The 20,885-nt window shown below is 31.7% G+C and overlaps 2 protein-coding genes and 1 long non-coding RNA gene across 4 annotated transcripts in view; 2 read left to right on the forward strand and 1 right to left on the reverse strand.

The window, feature by feature from the left end:
* LOC143921171 (uncharacterized) overlaps positions 1-20,885 on the forward strand; it is an 895,047-nt gene that overhangs the window by 482,114 nt on the left and 392,048 nt on the right. The gene's annotated exons all lie outside the window — the stretch shown is intronic.
* LOC143921164 (uncharacterized) overlaps positions 1-20,885 on the reverse strand; it is a 754,379-nt gene that overhangs the window by 480,996 nt on the left and 252,498 nt on the right. The gene's annotated exons all lie outside the window — the stretch shown is intronic.
* On the forward strand, positions 1,067-12,302 carry Tmep (Transmembrane endosomal protein). 2 transcript variants are annotated; one of them, XM_077444527.1, is made up of 8 exons: positions 1,067-1,227; positions 4,319-4,514; positions 4,593-4,758; positions 8,553-8,770; positions 8,867-9,068; positions 9,286-9,524; positions 9,606-9,690; positions 12,063-12,302. In XM_077444527.1, exons 2-8 carry the CDS (start codon positions 4,320-4,322, stop codon positions 12,197-12,199), a joined length of 1,242 nt encoding a protein of 413 aa, XP_077300653.1. In that variant the 5' UTR covers positions 1,067-1,227; position 4,319; the 3' UTR covers positions 12,200-12,302. The 2 variants fall into 2 exon arrangements, with proteins under 2 accessions (XP_077300653.1, XP_077300654.1); XM_077444528.1 differs by lacking the exon at positions 12,063-12,302 and adding an exon at positions 9,839-10,017.

Raw genomic sequence — 20,885 nt, forward strand, 5'->3', positions numbered from 1 at the left:
CTTTTTTCAAGTATATACAGTTTTTATTTATAAATTGGTTCAGTTAGTCATTGGGTACGTTTACACTACCGATATCTACGAATTTTTCCATAACCAGTTCCTAAACAGCAACCACAGGTTGCAATATGGGAACTGGGTATGGAAAATTCGAGAATATCGGGTGTAGATATCGGTAGTGTGGACGTAGCCATTGGATGTAACCAGTACAGTTCAAGACTACAAGATCAATTGTCGATAAACTAGTATTGAATGATTTTATTAATTTATCTCAGTTTTAGTTTTATTTTACATATAATTATTTTTTGTAAAATTACTTTTAATAGATTTTGTTTTTCTCGATATGCGTAATGTCGACTATTTCTCGTCTACAAACTATTGTTCAAGCGGACGAGAAATAGTCGACAAACGCGTGTCAAAAAAAGCGATGTCGATTGAACGGAGTAGAATTAATATTTTATAATATATAATATAAATAAAAAAAGTCAATTTTATTCTATTCTTTCGTATAAAGAAATTAATAATAAAATAAACACACTTCATAACTTAAATTTTACAACAGCGACTAATACTCGTTAAGGCTAAACATATTTAAATGTCCAAATTGCAAATTTCAAAAAGTGATCACCTATATAGTATTATATTATAATAGTACTGACTTATGTACTGCTTGAATTTAATTAATTCAGATTTTTTTATTATCAGAAATCATAAATAATAAGGTAGACATTGGCTTCGTCCAGACTACCGATATCTACACGTGACATTTTCGAATTTTCCATATCCAGTTCTCATATTGCACCCTGTGGTTGCTATTTAAGAACTGGTTATGGAAAAATTCGTAAATATAGGGGGGAGATATCGGTAGTGTGGACGTAGCCATTCAAGCTGAAAGTTGATACTAAAATCGTTCAAAAGAATGAATATTCAACAATCGAAAGCAGAGATTTGCATAAGTAGTATAAGTATGTAGGTTATTGAATTCGGAATGAGTGGACGATTCGATATTGTGTTTGCACAATGACGTATGTGTGTATGTGATGAGATGAGAAGTGATGGGTATTAGGCTAGTGCAGGGGTTAGGTTGGCAGCAGTACAGTGGCAGCAGTCTGCGCGTTGAGTGTCACACGCAACTCCAACATCAGACAACAACAGATCCCCGAAGAGGAGCCCCTCGCGCCCCCGACGCCTGCGCCCCGCGCCCCGAACCGCCCCCCATGCGACCGACAGGTGAGTCTCCGCCGCTGCCGCTGCCGCCCCCCCCTCCGCCGCCCGCACCCCCTCTTATCGACGCTCGCCGCCCCCCGACTCCCCGCCGAGGTCGTCGCCATTCGTCACCTGACATCTGTCAGCTGTCACTCAACCCCCCCTCTCCCTCCGCTGCGCCCCCCGATTCCTCGCCACCCCTCCCCGCGCCCCCATATGTTCGCCATATGTCAAATTATTATGCTAACGTTTCCTTATTGCACCATTAATCATGCACGAACCAGTCAATTACCTCATCTTCCGCTACTGAAAAATTCGCACGCACTGATAGTTCTGTAAAATCAAATCCGTATCGATAGTTGTGTCATCGCTTGTCTTCAGATAACACAATTAGTAAACAGATTGTCGATTGTGATGCATGCTTTGTAAATAGCACTCTTACAGTGCGATATGTTTTGTGTATATTTAAATGAAAAATCATTTTTGTTGTCTTTTTTAAATACATTATGAAAGCTATCAAAAAAAAAAAAAAAAAAAACCAAACATTCAATTCAGACTTTCTAGTCATTTCGCTGAATTTATATAAAATATTTTAATCTAATCTTTGAATTATGACGTTTTTGAACTATAAAAATGTTTAATATGACAATTTCTACTGAGCGTTTTGTATGTCGAGTGTTTGAAAGTGGTTATCGTAAGTTGTGATCTTAATTAATGTAAAGTCACGTGTCTAATTTGGTATAAAATCTTTGTTTTTTTTAAGATCCATCATACAAAAGAAAAATCCTTCCAAGGACGTGACACAAATAGTTTTATAATATCTTATCTCGCTAAATAGTTTGGTATATACTTTGTATTTACTGTTGATTTATATTGAACGGATAATGTAAATTTACACTTTGGTATCGCTTTGTGTTATTTAAAACCATTTTTATTTCATTTTAGACGGTGAGTTGAATGTACAATGTCCTTAACCTTTACTCGCCACTCACTTTTTCGTGGTACGTTTGTAAATTTTTCAATATTGCTATCAAAGTGTGTATTTACGATTACTATGAAAGTATTATGTTTTATTTTATTATATTCTTATTTGTACTTTTTGTTTTGAATAGAAGTTACGGTGGCTATGTTTACACCATAAGCTTGAACATGCATTCTTGCATTTTAGCGAATTAGGAATTCCGTGTGAAAGTAGGTCGAAAAATAGACAATGCAGCAAAATTTTTTGATAGCCAAATTTCAAATGTGAGATTTTTAATATTAAATCATATTGATTTAATTATTGAAAATCATATTGAAGAGATGAATAAAATTGGAAGGAAATGTTTTCGGGTGAATGAATCTTTACATAGTGCCTGATGAAAAAAGTCTTTGGTTAACATGTTTTGCCAATAGTGATGTATGACAGAATGCCAGATATGTTTCAATGTTTACGTTCATTTTCGAAAGCAATATTACATATCGAAATTTGTGTTTTTATTCACTTAGTATGAATTAAACGATATGCTTTTGAGCTGTTGTATTTGAAAGTGGCGGAAGTTCAATTTTCAGACACAAAAACACTATTTCTGTTTGACTCAATTCACAAATTGTTGACATTAATTTTAATTCGATATGTCCAAAATCTCGGAAAAGCAGAATATATGTACGTATTTCAAGTCACCATTATTTTTAAATATTGTTAAATGCAAAACATTATATTTAATGTTACTCGAAATGAAGAAAAGTGGACTTATGCCAGTATCAATTATAACGGCTCATATGTTTGTAGAGTATATTTGTTATTACTAGGGGAGATACAATATGAAAAGTTTGACAATGCTAACATATATTAAGAACTAGAGAGTTACCCAAGAGAATTTATTTTTACATATCTTCCTGGGCAATTACAAACATCGATATACAAATTTTAGAATAATTTTAACAAAGCATCATAGAGACATCTATGGATAAATTTTGGAGCATTTTTTGTATATAAATCGTCAAATTTCGAGATGCTGAAAAACTTGCGGAATATTTTTGGACTAATTTGCAGTATTTTTATACGAATCAGCGAAATTCGAGATGCTGAAAATTTGAAAATTGCGAGAAATGGTAAAGGTTGCCCAGATATATTGGCGAACTCTGATAGGAAACGATCGACCTGGAGTCACAAACCAAGGTCTGGCCAACAGCAACCGGTGGGACTCGATCCCGTGACCACTACACATGTTCGAAAGCATATATACTAACCACTAGTCCACGCTGCTGGTTATGTAGAAGAAAGCAAAGCTAGGTCATAATAGTGTAAGATAAAAAAATATTTAGAATCGGTTTGGACGAATGTAACCCAAATAGAAAGAATGGAAGCGCTTTGGATAATCCGGCAACGAATGATGAATGGCCAACGATGCTGCGAATATTCTTAGAATGCCACAATAATGGGTGACTGTCACCGCACCGAATGTTAAAATGTCGAAAATGTTCGTTTACCATGCATACATATGAAAAACGGTTAGTACATATATGAGTGGCGTGCGGTAAAAGTCTCTCTCCCCCCGTCGTACATCTTTACTTAATTTGCGCGAGCAGGATACAACAGGAACAAGAGGAACAGGCTTTTCCTCCCGTATCCTGCGCGCGCACATTAAACAAGGCTGTATGACAAAAAAAAAGATAATTTCACCGCATGCCACTCATATATTATATATACATAGTACTGTTTACCATGTACCCTTTTTTTTTGATCTTTCGATTTTCGATCTTTGTCCTCCGATATTTGCTTTTTCGGGCTTTTCACTTTCAGTCCCGTGAGGTACATCCCACAATAATCCTTTTTGCAGAACAATGCTCGAATGTATCTCACAGATTATTATCCCTATTGAAACGACCTTAATTCCAAACCTCCCACTTGCTCACTTGTTATCGTTACCGACTAAAATAACTTTGTCACAGTGTCAATAATGATATTTAAACGATCCATTATGAACTCGGATCGAAGTATGCCTACATACCACCGGCATCAATCGAGAATCATTTTGTATACGGATTATGTTTATACAAGTGTGTATTGCACGAGACAGATCTATCACACTTGCTTACTGCGCACTAATGTATGTATGCGTATTCATTTAAGGATGACTTCCACTGAAAGTGTGGTAAATGCAACGATGGAGAGAGTTGTCGCGTCCACGTCGACCGTAGTGACCACGACAGTCGCCTCGCACATCCTGCCCCGCGCTCTCACCGAGCCTGTTTTCCTGCAGACCAAAGCCGCTCAGGGGATAGCCGGTATCTTCGTGTGGGCCGCTTTGTTTATCACGTGCCAGCAGGTATGTGTTTTTTTTTTTTGTTATGTTGAGAGTTTATTTGTGTTTGGAATTGTTGTGTGAGCGAAATTTAAATTTCAGATTTATCATCATCTACGATGGTACACGAATCCGGCGGAGCAACGTTGGATCGTTCGCATTCTGTTCATCGTGCCGATCTACGGATGCTATTCGTGGATTTCGCTCTTGTTCTTCAATAGCGATTCTTATTATATATATTTCTTCACCGTTCGAGACTGTTATGAAGGTATTTTGATTTTTTTTTTTCATTTTTTTAAATGTCACGTAGGTTGTGGTGTGTATATTTATTAACCCTTTGCCCGCGGAAATAAATATAGCGAACAAGCCCTGTACGCAGCCCCTTTTGCGCGAATTTGGCAATCGAGTTTTCGACCTTAAATACATTAAATATTTACTCAAGTAACCAGATATGTTAATTAACACATAAAGTATTATTTTAAACAATAAAATACATAATATATCTCGTAGTTTTGGATTAATTGTCAAATAATCATTCTTCATAATTGTATGAAGACGTGACGTCACATAAACGAGGTTTCAGTATGGTTCGACAAAAAACTGATTTTTGACTGGTATATATTCATTTTAAGCTAATTGAATAGATGGCATTCAACTCTCAGTAATATATTCAACCAATTTTGAACCTTAAACCAGTTGAAATAGGCGCATATAAGCCTCAAAATCCCGTGCAAAGTTCAGAAATTCTATGGAAGACAGCCGCGATACAGACTTGTCGACCAAAGCTTCTACAGAAGACGGCCGCGGGCAAACGTTTAAAAATCAGCTTTCACTCATTAATTAATAATTGTAATTAGTATAATCATACATCAATAATATAGCCAGCATCATATCTCGGTGGTTGCGTTAATGCTAACCAACGTGAGGTTGCCAGGTTCGATCCCGTGGGTTGAACTTGATTGAAAATAATTTATTCCGAGTATTACCTGTAGTGCTGCTGAGAGTTTACCAATTTATCCGATTTCATTGTTGAAACGGTTCCTCGTCGATCTGGCAAAAACCATCCTACCCACTGTATTTTTTTTTTTTTTATTCAATCAGTGTACACTCGTCATTGCAGATCGCTCCAATGCGACGAGTGTACTATAGACTAGAGCATCGTAACCTTTGGATATTCGCGGCACACATTGTTTACGACTTGTAGAGTTTGTCAGCTACGTACATACATATGTACTTCATCGGCAGTCGCTAGTTATTCCGTATATGCATAGGGACAAAACACTAACTAACATCGGTTTTCTCCCTCACACGTGATCTCACTCGCACGCATTAGGCCGAAGTGCTGTTTGGAGACCACATATTACCGCGGTGCACAGGTTACGATGCTCTGCTCTAGATAGTAAGAAATTATATATATATGTATATATATATTTAATACATAATTCGAAACTATACATGACATCTATGGTCAGACATCGTATATAATACGATCAATAAATATCGAATACAATTCGATTAATAATCATTTTTATACAACAATACGAATTTATACAATAAACATTCACAGAGACATCTATGGAGAGAAACCTGGTGAATTCTGAGATGTAACAATAACTCAAGATTTCGCCAGAGAAATGGGTAGGGAAGGCCAATTTTGCAGGAATCGTTTCAATGAAAATCAGAAAAATTGGCAAACTCTGATAAGAAACGACCGATGTGGTTACAAACCAAATTCTAGCCAGCAGCAAGCAGTGTGACTCGAACTCATAATCACACTGACCATAGCATGATATGGTAACCATTAGTCCATGCTGCTGGTTACTTACTAGCCCACTAGACCATATCACCACTATTTGAATATGATTTCAATATTAATAAACTATAAATTTATATATGCACAAATTTAATACCATAGATGTCGCCCAGTGGAAACCTGATAATGGCATCATGGGAAAATATAAAATTGGGTCCATAAGCTATGCCGCCTTTCCTAAGTATATATAAATAATTGGAGCATTATATGTTCTTCTTTCTCGTTTGCTCAATAGTGAACGTCGTGTCATTTCTATCATCTGGAATCTGGTAAATGATCCGTTTCCACTCCTCCCGGTCTTGTGCCAAGTTGAAAGCAGCGTTTAGGAACAATCCCGTCAGTTATTTAATTTGATCTGACCAACTTATGGGAGAATATCCTGTCGCTCGCCTTCCCTCTAGTGTTTCTGTGACTACTAGGTTTTCTAGACTCTCCATATTCTTCCTGACAATATGGCCAAAGTAGGAAAGAATTCTTTTTCTACATGTCGTGAAGAGTCTGTAAAACTGCCAGATTTTTGTGGATGGACACGTTCGTGCGTCTTGCGATCCATGGAATGCGCAGTGTTTGCCTCCAGTACCTCATTTTGGAGACATCCAACATGCCCCTTTCTCTCTTTTTTAACGTCCATGTCTCGACTCCATACAATGCAATGGGAATCACCAGATATTGCACCAGAAAGGATTTTCCTTATCTTTGTCAGATTGATCATTGGCGCTTTCGCCATTCCTATTCTTCTGTAGATTTCTGATTAGCAGTTTCTTGGGATCACAGCACCTAGGTAAATGAAATCGTTTACTTTTGAAGCATTGGACTTACGAGAGACTCGAATCTGTCGAAGATGAGGATTTTTGTTTTGTTTTAATTTATCTCTAGACCCTTGAATTTACTATTTCTATTCTGTGAAGTAGTTCGGTCATTTCATCCTCATTGCTGGCCATTAATGTTGTGTCGTCTGCGAATTTTATATAAGAAATCTTTCTGCCGCCTATTGCTATGCCATCTTTTCATCCGTCCAGTACTCTTCTCATTATGTATTCCCCATATATATTAAAAAGGTCAGGAGAGAGTTTGCATTTATGTTATGATTTGAATTTTATTTAAATTATGGTTTTTTCAACGTCACAAATTTGTGATGTTTATTAGTACATATAAATTATTTACTACGAAATCAATTGTTGCTAAGAGTAACGAACTAAAATTATTTTTTTACAATACATACAGTTGGACTTGATTATAAGTTACAACGAAAACTTGTCATTCTTGAAAAGTCAGAAGCATAATGGTAATTATACACCAATGATATGAAATAGATGTACGTATCTAATTTGGTCTCGTATAATTTTGGATGTGGGGTGTGACCGTTATGGTTTTTAGGGTGATTAGTGTGACTCTTGGAGCGATAAACTATAATTGGAACAATATTGTTCCCATCTCAAAGGATGTAATTTTTACTCAAAAATATTATACACACTTTGGGTTTCATACTGTGTTATTAAACCGTTCTAGAGTGCTTTAGCGCTTCGAATCCTACATATTACATATAAGTTTCGCTAGTAAGAAGCATTCTTGAATATTCTTCCATTCTATGGAGCCCTAGTGAATACATTGCTTGAGAGTTGATAGAGTGCAAAGGAAGATTCGCTTATATGATAGTTTACGGTTGCTATCCCAGTGCCTACCTGCTGGGAGCACTGGGCTATAATTCCATCGAGCTAGGACTTATAGTATATTTGGGAAAACATTTTTAGAATTTATTGATTGGTTTGATTTTCAAATTTTTGCAGAATTGATCTTCAATGATCCCAGTCAATTCGGGTACATTAAATGCCGCAGTTTGTTCTCTTCTCTTGTGGCACGTACCGATTTTATGGTTTCCTCACCTGTCGCAAAAAGCATCAAGCTCCTAAACCAGATTTATGTTAAACCAGATTTATGTTAGCTTAGATTTATTGTTAGTACACATTTATACCTTAGAAAAAATACCAAGTCGTTTTCAGAAATATATAGATTTTTTTCGATCATTCTTATGATTAATTAAATTATTTAACGAATAAAATATTTGCATTACATTCTTGATAAAAATGATGTTTTTATGATGCTTGTTCATTGCTGACTTATAAACATGGTTATTATTAATGTTTTCGTCATCGTTCATGACAGTTAAATATTGTTAACAAATCATATGTTTCCATTACTCCATAGCTCATGCGTGTTTGTAATAATATACGATATTTTTTTTTTTTTAGCCTTTGTGATCTATAATTTCCTGTCCCTGTGCTATGAATATCTCGGTGGCGAAGGTAATATTATGTCGGCCTTAAGAGGCAGGCCGGTGCGTGGTGCTGCTGGACGTTGCCTCGCCGGATCCACATATACCATCGGCGTATTGAGATTTTGCAAACAGGCGACTTTGCAGTTTTGTCTTGTGAAACCGTTGTGCGCTTTCATTATAATCTTTTTACAGGTATATTTTAATTATTACTATAAACTATTTATCATACATCTTCGGTTAATCTTTTAAACCTCTATGAGTCTAATGTTTGGTATTGAACTATTACAGGCTGCCGGTCATTATCATGATGGTGATTGGAGTCCTGACGGAGGCTATATCTACATTACCATTATTTACAATATATCCGTTAGTCTCGCACTGTATGGCCTATTTCTGTTCCTCGGAGCCACCCGGGAAATGCTGACACCGTTCGATCCCGTTCTCAAGTTTTGCACCGTAAAAAGTGTTATTTTCCTTTCGTTCTGGCAAGGTTCGTCTATAGATTATGTCATCGCTTAGTTCCGAAAAATTGGTGAAAGTTTGGCATTTAAGTATTTCTTTGAATGTTCAATTAACACGTTGACATTTTAACACACGATTGCAGAAACTGTTTTGACATTTGAGCCAATTTGCCATTTTGGAACTTGGTTATTGGTGTGTGAAGTATTGTAAGATGTCGGCGGCTTTTTACTGAATTGTTTCCGCAGGTGTCGCATTGGCCGTTTTAGAGAAAGCTGAAGTCATATCTCCGCTCGTGGATGCAAACGGAGTGCCGACTACGGCCGGTACTGTATCGGCTGGATATCAGAACTTCTTGATTTGCATTGAGATGTTGGTGGCGGCTATCGCTCTACGCTACGCTTTCCCTCATCAGGTTTATGCGAGAGGTTTACATTCTGAGACTCATCGATCTGTCACTATGCAATCCATATCTAGCAGTCTCAAGGTTTTTTTTCAATCTTTGTCTTTTAATAATAATAATGATTATATATTATAAACTTTTTTAATTGTATCTTTTGTTCTTTAGGAAACGATGAATCCCAAAGATATCATGACTGATGCCATTCACAATTTCCACCCTCAGTATCAACAATATACACAATACAGTTCAGGTATTTTCATTTATTATTTTGTCTGTACATTTTTTATTCATCGATTTATGTACTGTTGACATTTTGTTATTTTGATTGTGATGTGCCTGGATTTCATGGTCTTTTTATTAGTGTTTTACTTTTATTATACGTATCCCATGTTTTACAGAGGTGACTTCCCATCTGCCATATGAAAAGCTTTAGACTACTATTGGAATGCGCTCAGCTTGCCTTATGCAAAAAATCTTCATAATATAAACTAGAATAATTATGATTTCGATTATGGCCTTTTAATGCATGAGTGTGTAATGTTATCTTGTTATTATTTTTATTTTAGCATAAAATGCTTTTTTTTGTTGTTTTTTAACGTGGAACGGTTAAATCAGTCCCAATTTTATATGTGATATATCTATTCGTAGATGCTTTTATAATTTATGAAACTCTCCGTACTTTCTAAATTTCCTTTTTTTTCTACTTGAAATCTGATTTGTATATATTTTGCATATATATATATATATATATATATATATATATATATATATATATATATATATTATTTTTATTTTTATTTAATTTATTTTAAATACAAGATACAGAATATACTCTTATTTGTGATTATATTTTAAATTAAAAAGTAGTTAAATTTAGTTTAGATTTCATATGAATTTAATATTTATTATTGATATTAAAAAGAAATGGTATCAAATATTATCTACAACAATTTTCAAACTAAATTTAATCAAAAATTAATCTTTTTATGCATGTGTATGAAAATGGAATATATGTATAAGCATGGAAATGCATTTATCATTTTTTTGTGATCCTTTTTATCGTTATTAATAAAAATGTTACTTAATAGTTGATAATTAATTGCATTATACTATCATTCATTAATATTTAAAATATTTCTAATATCGACGTATACATATGTCGATTTTAATTTGTTTTTCGGTTTTTTGTTTTCGTTCTTTATTATTAGTATTGACAATATCAATTTTGAATTTCTTCTACATTCAAAGGTAGCGCTTTTTTATTCGTATTCTATTAATATCGACAGAGACTGATTCATTTAACTAAAACTAAAAATATATAAATCACAAATTTAACTGCCATTAATTTAATCGAGCATGAAACGTTCAGTTTATAATAATAAATGTGTTCAGGTGAAAATTACAATTATTTGAATGCCGCTACTACATAAAAATTGACAATATTCGACACATACACAGGATGTATTGATCTAATGACACTATTCTTGTACAAATTATGATGATAACTTTATGTTGACCTTATTTATCGAAATTGGGTAATTTGGTGTTTGTTTGATACATTCTGTAAGGTATGATTTATAAAATATTGAGTAAAACGGCACAAACACCATTGTCAAACTATAATATATACGTATGTATACTTATTTTATTACAAAAAAATAACATTTCTTTTTATTTCTTTTTTTTTTTTTTTATTAAGTGTGTATATAATATATTATTATTTTAAATATCCATTGCATTTTTTAACATTAACGAACGGGTATACGCAAAGTATGATAATACCGTAAATTTGCATAAAAAGTTTCACCATTTATTATTATTATATATTATACTATTTTCAAGTGTTGAGAATATAATTAACTGAGTTGTAAAATATTGTATAAAGTACTTAACTTACTATATTTTAGCTGTATTTTATATTAATGCATGAAGAGAAATCTTCGCTTAAACTTACACAAGATTATAATAAGGTAGAAAAAATAATATAATTGCTAAAGAATACAGAAATGATCATAATCTCTTACTATATACATAAAAATAAAATTATGATAAAAAAAGCATGTCCCACAATTCTAACATAATATGTTCTGAACAATGGAGCATAAAATCTATTCATTCGATATGTTGTGAGGCTTTAGTATTTTTTTTTTAATTTAAATAAAATTATGCCATGATTCAAATTATAATTAAATATTTATGACTATTTTATTTCATTTCATACGTACATATGTGCAAGAATGCATGTTTATAAGCTGCATTGATACTTTCAATGTGTGTATGCTCTTTGACTATTATTTTAACCTTTAAAGTACCAATGCCTTTTATTTTTTAATCGATGTGCTAATTGAAATTTAGAGTTATATCATAATTGATGCATTGAAGGTTTAATAATTATTTTGCATGTGTCCTAAAATGTTGTGGTATTATTTAAAATTGTATTATTTTAATTTTTTTTTAGATTATTAAATATATTTTAAATACATGCTGCATTTTTATTCACATTGATTCGCCGATATGGGGGGGTTTTCTTTGAAACCCTTTCTCGGTCGTTCGTTCGGACGGTTCGCACACCGTGACGAGTATTGTTATTATGGAAATTGTATGATGGTTTTTCAAATGCAGGTAATAGCAAGTTGGCCAAAGGTCCGGAAGAAGGGGCTCTGCACGCACCTCGTCCGACTACGCAAAGAGTTGCCACTATATCGACAAACTACCACGAAAAAACCATGTTGCTCAGCTCGGATGACGAATTTCAGTGAAATTATTCCTTCGGATTGATTGATTGATGAAAAAAATATTTATTTATGTATTTTTAATGCTTTGTTGTAATTTATTTATAATATACATATTTGTTGATTGTCTAATTCAAATAGTTACTAACAAGTACATACATTATATATAATATATATAAGAATATGATGATAATATTCACAGTTTCAGGCCAATTGCTCGCTAACGAGGCTTTTTATCTGTACAATGTGACATATAGAGCCGACTTATGTACATTCTAGAATGCTCTATGAACCCGATATAAGTTGAGAAGTATTTTCCATCAAATAATATATAGAAAATTAAGTTCAAATCATAAAAATTCATTTGTTTCAGTCATATATAGATTTATTTATTTGAAATTTTGTAACACATGAATATGTAATTTCAGCTGAAAGCACTATATAATACTTAGATTGTATTTCTTAAGTGTGTTAGTTGGTCTGTATTGTATCATACAATGAAAAATTGCATGATTTAAGAAGCTCTCCGAGTTATGGCCTTAAACGTTGAATATTATATATAGATTCATCGTTATATAATATCTGGGGAATCGCTAGTGTTGCCGTACGCGGCGTTTTTCCATATGTAATGGTGGATCTACAACTGTAGATAGAGTTTTTCTGGTGATAATCTTTGGATGCGGAAACGTGATGCTTCGTCGTTCGACGGTGACGGCGCTCGCACCGTCTTGCGAACACGAGACTATTTTTGTATTGAAGTCTATATTTTGAAGATTATTGAAATGCCATCTGCCGCCGTCGACTGTTCCGGTTGCAAGTATTCGAACGGATGGCAGATTTGTTTAGTACAAATTACGTGTGGAGTGTGCGATCTACATATATACGACACAGTTAGATCAGACTATACCAAAAATTGAACGGTGATGACGATTGATATGCAGAGACGTATCTTTACATTTATATTATATTACCGATGCCTGTCTATTGAACGACGCCTTGCCGTCAGACCTCATCCTATAGACATTGTTGCTATTTAGCAACAGACTTAAATATTATATTAATATATATATATATATATATATATATATATATATATATATATATATATATATATATATATATATATTTTATTGGAAAAAGATTATAGTTATGTAAATTATGGGTCAGACTACAGCGCGGGCCTATAATATGTATTGCGATGCGGTGCAAACGATCGACAAGCGCCAGACAGACTGAACCGCAGATTAACGACACGTGTACCTTATGCGTGCGCACTGCTCGCACTTACACTAAGCGAAATCTACCCGTAGTCCCGACATACCTACCCTGTATACGTTCTGTGCTTCTGATACTTTAGTTCCGAATTTTGCCTTATTAAACTCGCCAAAAAGATTCAACTCAATTTTAATAATTGCATCTGTGCACATCGAAAGGTTACTCGTCATCTGTTGTGCAATCTATCATTCGAGAAGACGAGAATTGCGTTTAAAGCTGCCATCCAGTTAATCTGTCGTTCAGTCTGTCTGGCGATTGTCGATCGGATGCACCAAACTCATTGGTATATAAAGATTTTCCTTTGAACTTGTTTTGCAATTATTATTATTGAGATGAAAGTACTGCTATTGATATATTATTATAGTATATTATGTAAGAAGTATTTATTACGTTCATTTATTTGATGTGTGTATGTATATGTAGGTGTAACGGGGCCCACAAATGAAGCGATTTGTCTGTTGTAGACGTGTTTGTACTGTAGCTAACGATTTTATTATGTTAAATCGCTCAACTTTGGTTGGGTTATTCTTTTTGAATGAAAAATTATTGTGTTAGGTGCAATTTTGTGATAATATTGAAATACAATTAGACCATAGTTAATAAAATATATATGATTTATCATTTTTTTTTTTTAGTATATTTAGCCCTTGAAACACACTACTAGTCGCTAAGATAAGTTGCCCGACAGATCGCTGTGTCTATGGGCCTCTTAATTTAAGATCCAACGGAGATAGACAGTTATTTTATTTTAAGAATTTATATTATATGCTGTTATTATTTTTTTTGTTGACAAAGACAATTGATTTTATTATTTATGTGACGAAAGAAAGAAAGCTATCTTCGTTGGATCTATTTAACATTCAGTGTATAATTAAGTAAAATTTATATATTTTTTCAAGCATTAGCAAAGTTAAATATTGGGAATTGATTTTTAAATGATAAAAACATTCATCCATATTTGATTGTTTCGTTTGAATTATATTATTTTTGATGTACAGGTTAGGTTATAATTTTTTAGGTTACATTACAAAGCCGTGAATTGCACGTAATGCTTATTACTTTCTTATATATGTATATGCGTCAGTATTTTCTGTTGATTTTTTGTTTATATATTTTATGTTTATTTATGATTATGATTCTTGTCCAATGCACTACCTGCATTATAGCGTGAAGACAACTTTACACAACGCTAGTAACGAAGCAGGTTAAGTTAGGTTAGGCTAGACATCTGAACTATTCATATGTTTATTGTTTATGAACGCATTATGAAGGAAGGTTTTAAGGTTTTGTAGTATAAATTTCATAATTAAATAGTGCGGTTTAACTTGCTTCGTTACTTGCGCTATGTCAAGTAGCCCCAACTGGCAGAATTACTGAGCAATTGAATGTACCAATCTTTTATCTGTCCATTTAATAGAATCGTTTTCGTTCAAAAAGTATAATAGAAACTCTCAAAATGGAAAGGTTGTAAAATTGTAGTATGTACTAATTCCGAATGCGATACGAGAAGGTTTCGCCGACGATCTCTCGACTTGCCATCTTATATCAACGTTCGTTTATGCAAAACGGTGCCAATGTATTTAGCGTTTTGGTTGTGTGTGTGAGTGGTTGATCGCAGAAGTAAATTTTATATTTCAAAAATATTGTACATATCGTCATTGTTCTGGCAGTAGACGACATTTGCACGTTTTTGTTTTTTTCTAACGAGATAAATACAATTTTTGCATCTTTTGAAATATTACCGGTTCATTACGGGACCAAAGAAAGCCACAGTCGGTACGAAAAATAAAGTGACTGAATATGAACACGTCGTAAATAGTCGATTATGTGATATATTTGTTATGATTTAAAGTTTAATCTATACTATTTATATAAATACTATTCATAAATGTGTTCGACTGTAGTTTCGTTTGTATCTGGATTTATATTATTAATTATTATACTATATATTATTACATTAATCAATGTCTTCATACCAAAAAGTGTATTGTGAAAATTATAGTATATATATACTAATCGTTGTCTGCACTTCGATTTAATATCGGAGTGCGGATAATATACATATGTATTAATTAGATGAATTGCATTTTTGATTGAGTATTAGTGTCGGACCTGAATGATCATCGTCTGTCAGTCGTCGTGTAGTGCATTGGTTGCTTTCGACTATTGTTTTTAGCCGTTACTTAATTTTGTTACGTTTAACGAATGGAAGACTTTTATCAAAAGATTAATCTTTTAACTGTATTTGTATGTATTTATAAAAAAAAATTAAACCTTAGATTGAAGTCGGCTTTCAATGTAGAGTTGAGAAAGTTTAACTGAACCGTCAGTTACAATGAGTCAACTGTTGCACTGTTCAGACCGAGCACATTCCGTCTCAAGCATCCACAGCTTGCATTCCGTAAAATTATGTACTTTTCTCTGCACCATGTGCATTGTCAATTTCATCTTTTGGATAGGTCTCTTATTTAGTACATTATTTGATATGTGAAACGTATACTTAAACAAAAATATAATATGTATGTGTGTATGTAAACATTTGAATTGTAAACACAAAAAAATAATGTAAAATCTATGTGCTAAAAAAAATTTTAAGTAAATTAATATACATATTATATGAAAAAAAATACACAAAATTTAATAAAAATATACTTGCACGGATATTAACCCGTTCGTCGGTATGTTTTGTATTTCCCTCACATATGTACATAATAAATTATTTCATATAGTCATTAAACGGTATTTAAGAAGTAAATGATTTCAAATTTATAGTAAATCAGTTAAAATGTATTATGCCATTAATTTTTTAATAAAATTTCCAAAAACCAATTGCTGTTTTATTGATCCATAGTCTGGATTCCAAAAAAATCGAAAGTCAGCGAGACTCATCATTGTTAACGGTCAGTTATAAACGATCGATAAGCGCCAGACAGACTGAACCACAGATTAACGACACGTGTGCCTTATGCGTGCGCACTGCTCGCACTTACACTAAGCGAAATCTACCCATAGTCCCGACATTCCTACCCTGTATACGTTCTGTGCTTCTGATACTTAAGTTCCGAATTTTGCCTTATTAAACTCGCCAGAAAGATCCAACTAAACTTTAATAATTGCATCTGTGCACATCGAAAGGTTACTCGTCATCTGATGTGCAATCTATCATTCGTGAAGTCGAGAATTGCGTTTAAAACAGCCATCCAGTTAATCTGTGGTTCAGTCTGTCTGGCGCTTGTCGATCGTTTGCACCAAACCCATTCGGAAATAGTCTCAGGTATAAGTACAATATTTTCAGCATACTATATCTTTGATTTTAAATATATGATACACTTAGTGGCTCCATTGAATAGCAGGTCAAAAAGGATGTAGAGTGTCGACTCATTTTTTCTAGATTAAAAACAATTTAATCAGCATAAAATTGACATTATTATGTCTCAGTGCTACAATTATTATATTTCAGTAGTACAAAATATTTATATTGGCAGTATCAAATTTCGAATTTTGACCAAAAACTGGTAGAATTGGTTTGGATAGTACCGGTAATGGAATACCTAATATACGGGTATACACACAAGGGTAGTAAGTCACACAAATATAAATTTAAATCAATTTATTTTCATGTTTAATAAACGATGTTTCACAAAATCTAAAATGCCTAAAACTAATCAACAACCAATAATAGATACGTAATATAATGATAATAAAAAACTATCTTGTAATATCACAATCTAAAAAAGCGCCCATTTCAAATATACATACATACATATGCAGCTGTTTTATTTATTTTTTGTAATATAAACGTTATCATTATCACATTTTAGCGATTGCTTTGCGCCGGCTTTTCTCAGCCAAAACTTTTAAAAATAAAAACAATCATAATAATATGAACATACAAAAGTCTATTCAATAAAAATGAGGAATTATTTACATAAAAAAAACACACCAAAATACATATGTACATACGAATTAATGACAATAATATTTCACCCTTAAAATAGTGATTTTGATTTGTTCGTGCGTAATTTGTTATAATAGAAGGACGTAAATACTTATAGGTGAATTAAGAAAAGCCATTCCTACATAATATATTGATTGCCTTTACCCTGAAAGCATTTGCAATACCACTCTTTATAACAAATCTTTGTAATATTTTATATATTAGTGAAGTTAAAGATTATTTGACAAAGGATTTAGAACTTTTGCTTTATATCATCATTAGCATAGTAACGCTGTGCTCGTACTGGATTAGCTTTTCCTAATAAAACTAGTAAATATTGTGTCTTGGGTCAATTTTTAAATTGTAAAAATCTCAAACTTCTACTTAAGCAATATTTAATATGTGATTTTATTTACATTGTCTTCAAAATATCTTCATAAAATATGAAGTTTGTGTTCTTCAATGTTTTTATTTTTATTCAATTCATAAAATATATATTTAGCCCTCATAACTCGATAACGTTAACAACCTTCATTTTATGTAACGATAATCAATATAAGAATACATACGTACATTTAACATCAAAAATAATTTGAGCATTCAGATTGACAGTTAAAAATTACAAAGAAACAGTTTGTATAGATATTTTTAACCCGGTTTGTCAGGTACGTTTCAATAAGCATTCTATATCGTTTCTTTTGTACTTCTATTTCTTTAATTCTTTACAAAAAATAGTGTACTTTTATAAATCCAATGGGATGGGTCAAAAATACATATCGATTCATGTTTAAAAAATAATATTTAACTTTCCTTGATACCATTCAATATTTTTTCCATGGGCTAAATAGACTACATTATAAAAATCTAATTAGTATAAATAATATGAGATTTGAGCACAAATTTTCAACACCGTATCTTACATTTAATCCTTAGAATGCCAAGAAAATTTCGGCATTAATTCAACAGTAATTTATATAATATTTCAAAGAATCAACGACATATCTTTGCCAAAATAGAAACAATAAAATTTTATTTTCAAAATAATCATTCGGGTAAATCTTCATATCATTATATAGAGTACATACATATATTTATTTTCCAAAATAAAATTCTACTGGATTATTATAAAAATATAGTTTAATTAAACTAACAATATATAGCACATTTTTTCATGATATGATTGACGGTGATTTGAATAGAACTTTCTTTATATGATAAATTCATATACATATTTATACATAGATAGATTTTATAAATTTTACGCGCAGCGAGTAAAAATGCAGCTATTGATAAATTTGTGAGCATGAAAGGGTTTAATAACACTTTAAAATCACCCGTTTAAATACTACCATTGTTCCAATCACTTATGATATTTTTCTCCTTTAGTTATTGAAAAAAAAAAAAAAAAAAAAAAATATATATATATATATATATATATATATATATATATATATATATATATTATATGTAAATAAATTTAATTAAAATGGTTCCAACATTTATTTACCTTATTGCTATGGTTTTTATTTTAAAATAATGACACTACGATATTTTCATTTCACCTACACACAAAATGATTGATATTAATTTTTTTCTATAAAAAGGATTTTTTTGCAGACGTTTCTTTATATATACCTATGTTTATATATATATTGAAATCAAAATTAAAGTATTATATTGCGCGAGTCATTTCAAATAAATATGTAACGCTTATTTATCACATGGTTAATCAAATACTAAAGGTAATACACAACCAAAATATTTTTTTTTAATTTAAAATTGTCATCACAAGTGCTTAGAAAGAATACATATTCAAATCGCTTTTAAATATATATGTACACATGTACTTATGGCAGTTGAGAATGAGTTATGTCTTTTACTTTTAAAGGAAGGACTTTTTTAAAATTTTCGATTAAAACAGTAACGATTTTTTGGACATGTGAAATTTGAATTACCTAAATGCGAATTGAATAGTTCACAATATTTAAGGTGTAGAAATAAATAAATATAGTTTATTACTTAAAGATTTTATAAAAATTTAGGTGCACCAATAACCATAGGAAGTGTTATTTACAATAATAATTTTCATTATACCTATGTGTATAATAATTTAAAGAGGGAAAAATTTAACAGGGTAATTTTTAAACGATTTCTGCAAATTTATAATATTAGAAACTTTTTTTATTCATTTTAAAAATAACATCTAGTTTTACTAGAGTAGTTTTAACTTTTTTTAAATTTTTTTAATAGATAAATTTTGATTGTATTTTTTTTAATACGTCGTTATATAATATGCAATGTGGCAATTTGAATGCTTCAATTAAAAGTAGCAATATGCTAAGTCATAATTTAAGAAAAAAATAATGAAACTCAGTGCATAACTGACTAAAAATGTCATTTACTTATTTTCAAACTGATACCTCACCAGTTTTAATTTATTTTTAGTAATATATTTCTAGCAACAGTATCATTTTAGAGCAATCATTTTCATTTATTGTGCTATTTAATTTCTACAATTTATTCCTACATATGAAAATATCAATCGAAATCAACAGTATCAAATACATAAATACATACATATAAGGGATAAAGTAAAATAAATAAATTTCATACGTATATGTATACAAAATTTTCATATTGCATTGCATTGAAGCTAAGGCATGCTTTAACATTGGCATTCGCTTAATAAATATATTTATTAATGATTTAAAAAACGACACCTCGGTCGAAACTAGTACATTGTATCAATTTATATTATTATAAATAGGTATTTAATTATAATTTTGGACGTCATACACATTGTGGTTAAGCGCGATTTGTAATTTAAAGATTAGCATATTTACAAGTGACTGTGGTTTGTAGATTTTTAAACAAATTTCAAGAATCAATTTGAGATGAAATCCCGAATTAGAAATACTATGCTAATGGAGGTTTACTGTTGGTCATTTTCGAGTTATTAGAAAAATATCTTAATGACTTAGTCACCTAGGCTCGGTCTTACACTTGAGAATAAATATTTTTGAATATTCTAAAACTTTTATACAAATTCAATAATATTTATTGCCATCATGTAGATATGTATAAGACAGAAAGAACATGGCTATAAAAATTTTAACGGTATTTTTATTATAACTTGAAAAAAAATTAACAATAAAACCTTCAACATTAGAATTTATTACTAAGAATGACTTATAATTTTGAGAAATATGTTAATTTGTCCACACAGTTTGACAATGAACTATCCTAAGCGTTTCCCAAACATGCAACATGCTCTTAATCTTTTAGACACATGTACAAATATTTTTGGTACCCTCGATTTTAATGAAAATTATTACGGGACTGGGGTGTTGTAGAACTAAAAATGTATGTATAATTCCAGTAATTACTTAAAGACCAAATTTAATTAAGAACAGTTAGCAGCTCTTTTTGTGCGTAGTTCATTTTTCAAGTATCCTATTTTTTATTTATATATATAGTCGACAGGCGTTTTCAATATAAAAT

This window comes from Arctopsyche grandis, chromosome 13 (assembly GCF_051622035.1).
Source record: "Arctopsyche grandis isolate Sample6627 chromosome 13, ASM5162203v2, whole genome shotgun sequence".
Lineage (NCBI taxonomy): Eukaryota > Metazoa > Arthropoda > Insecta > Trichoptera > Hydropsychidae > Arctopsyche > Arctopsyche grandis.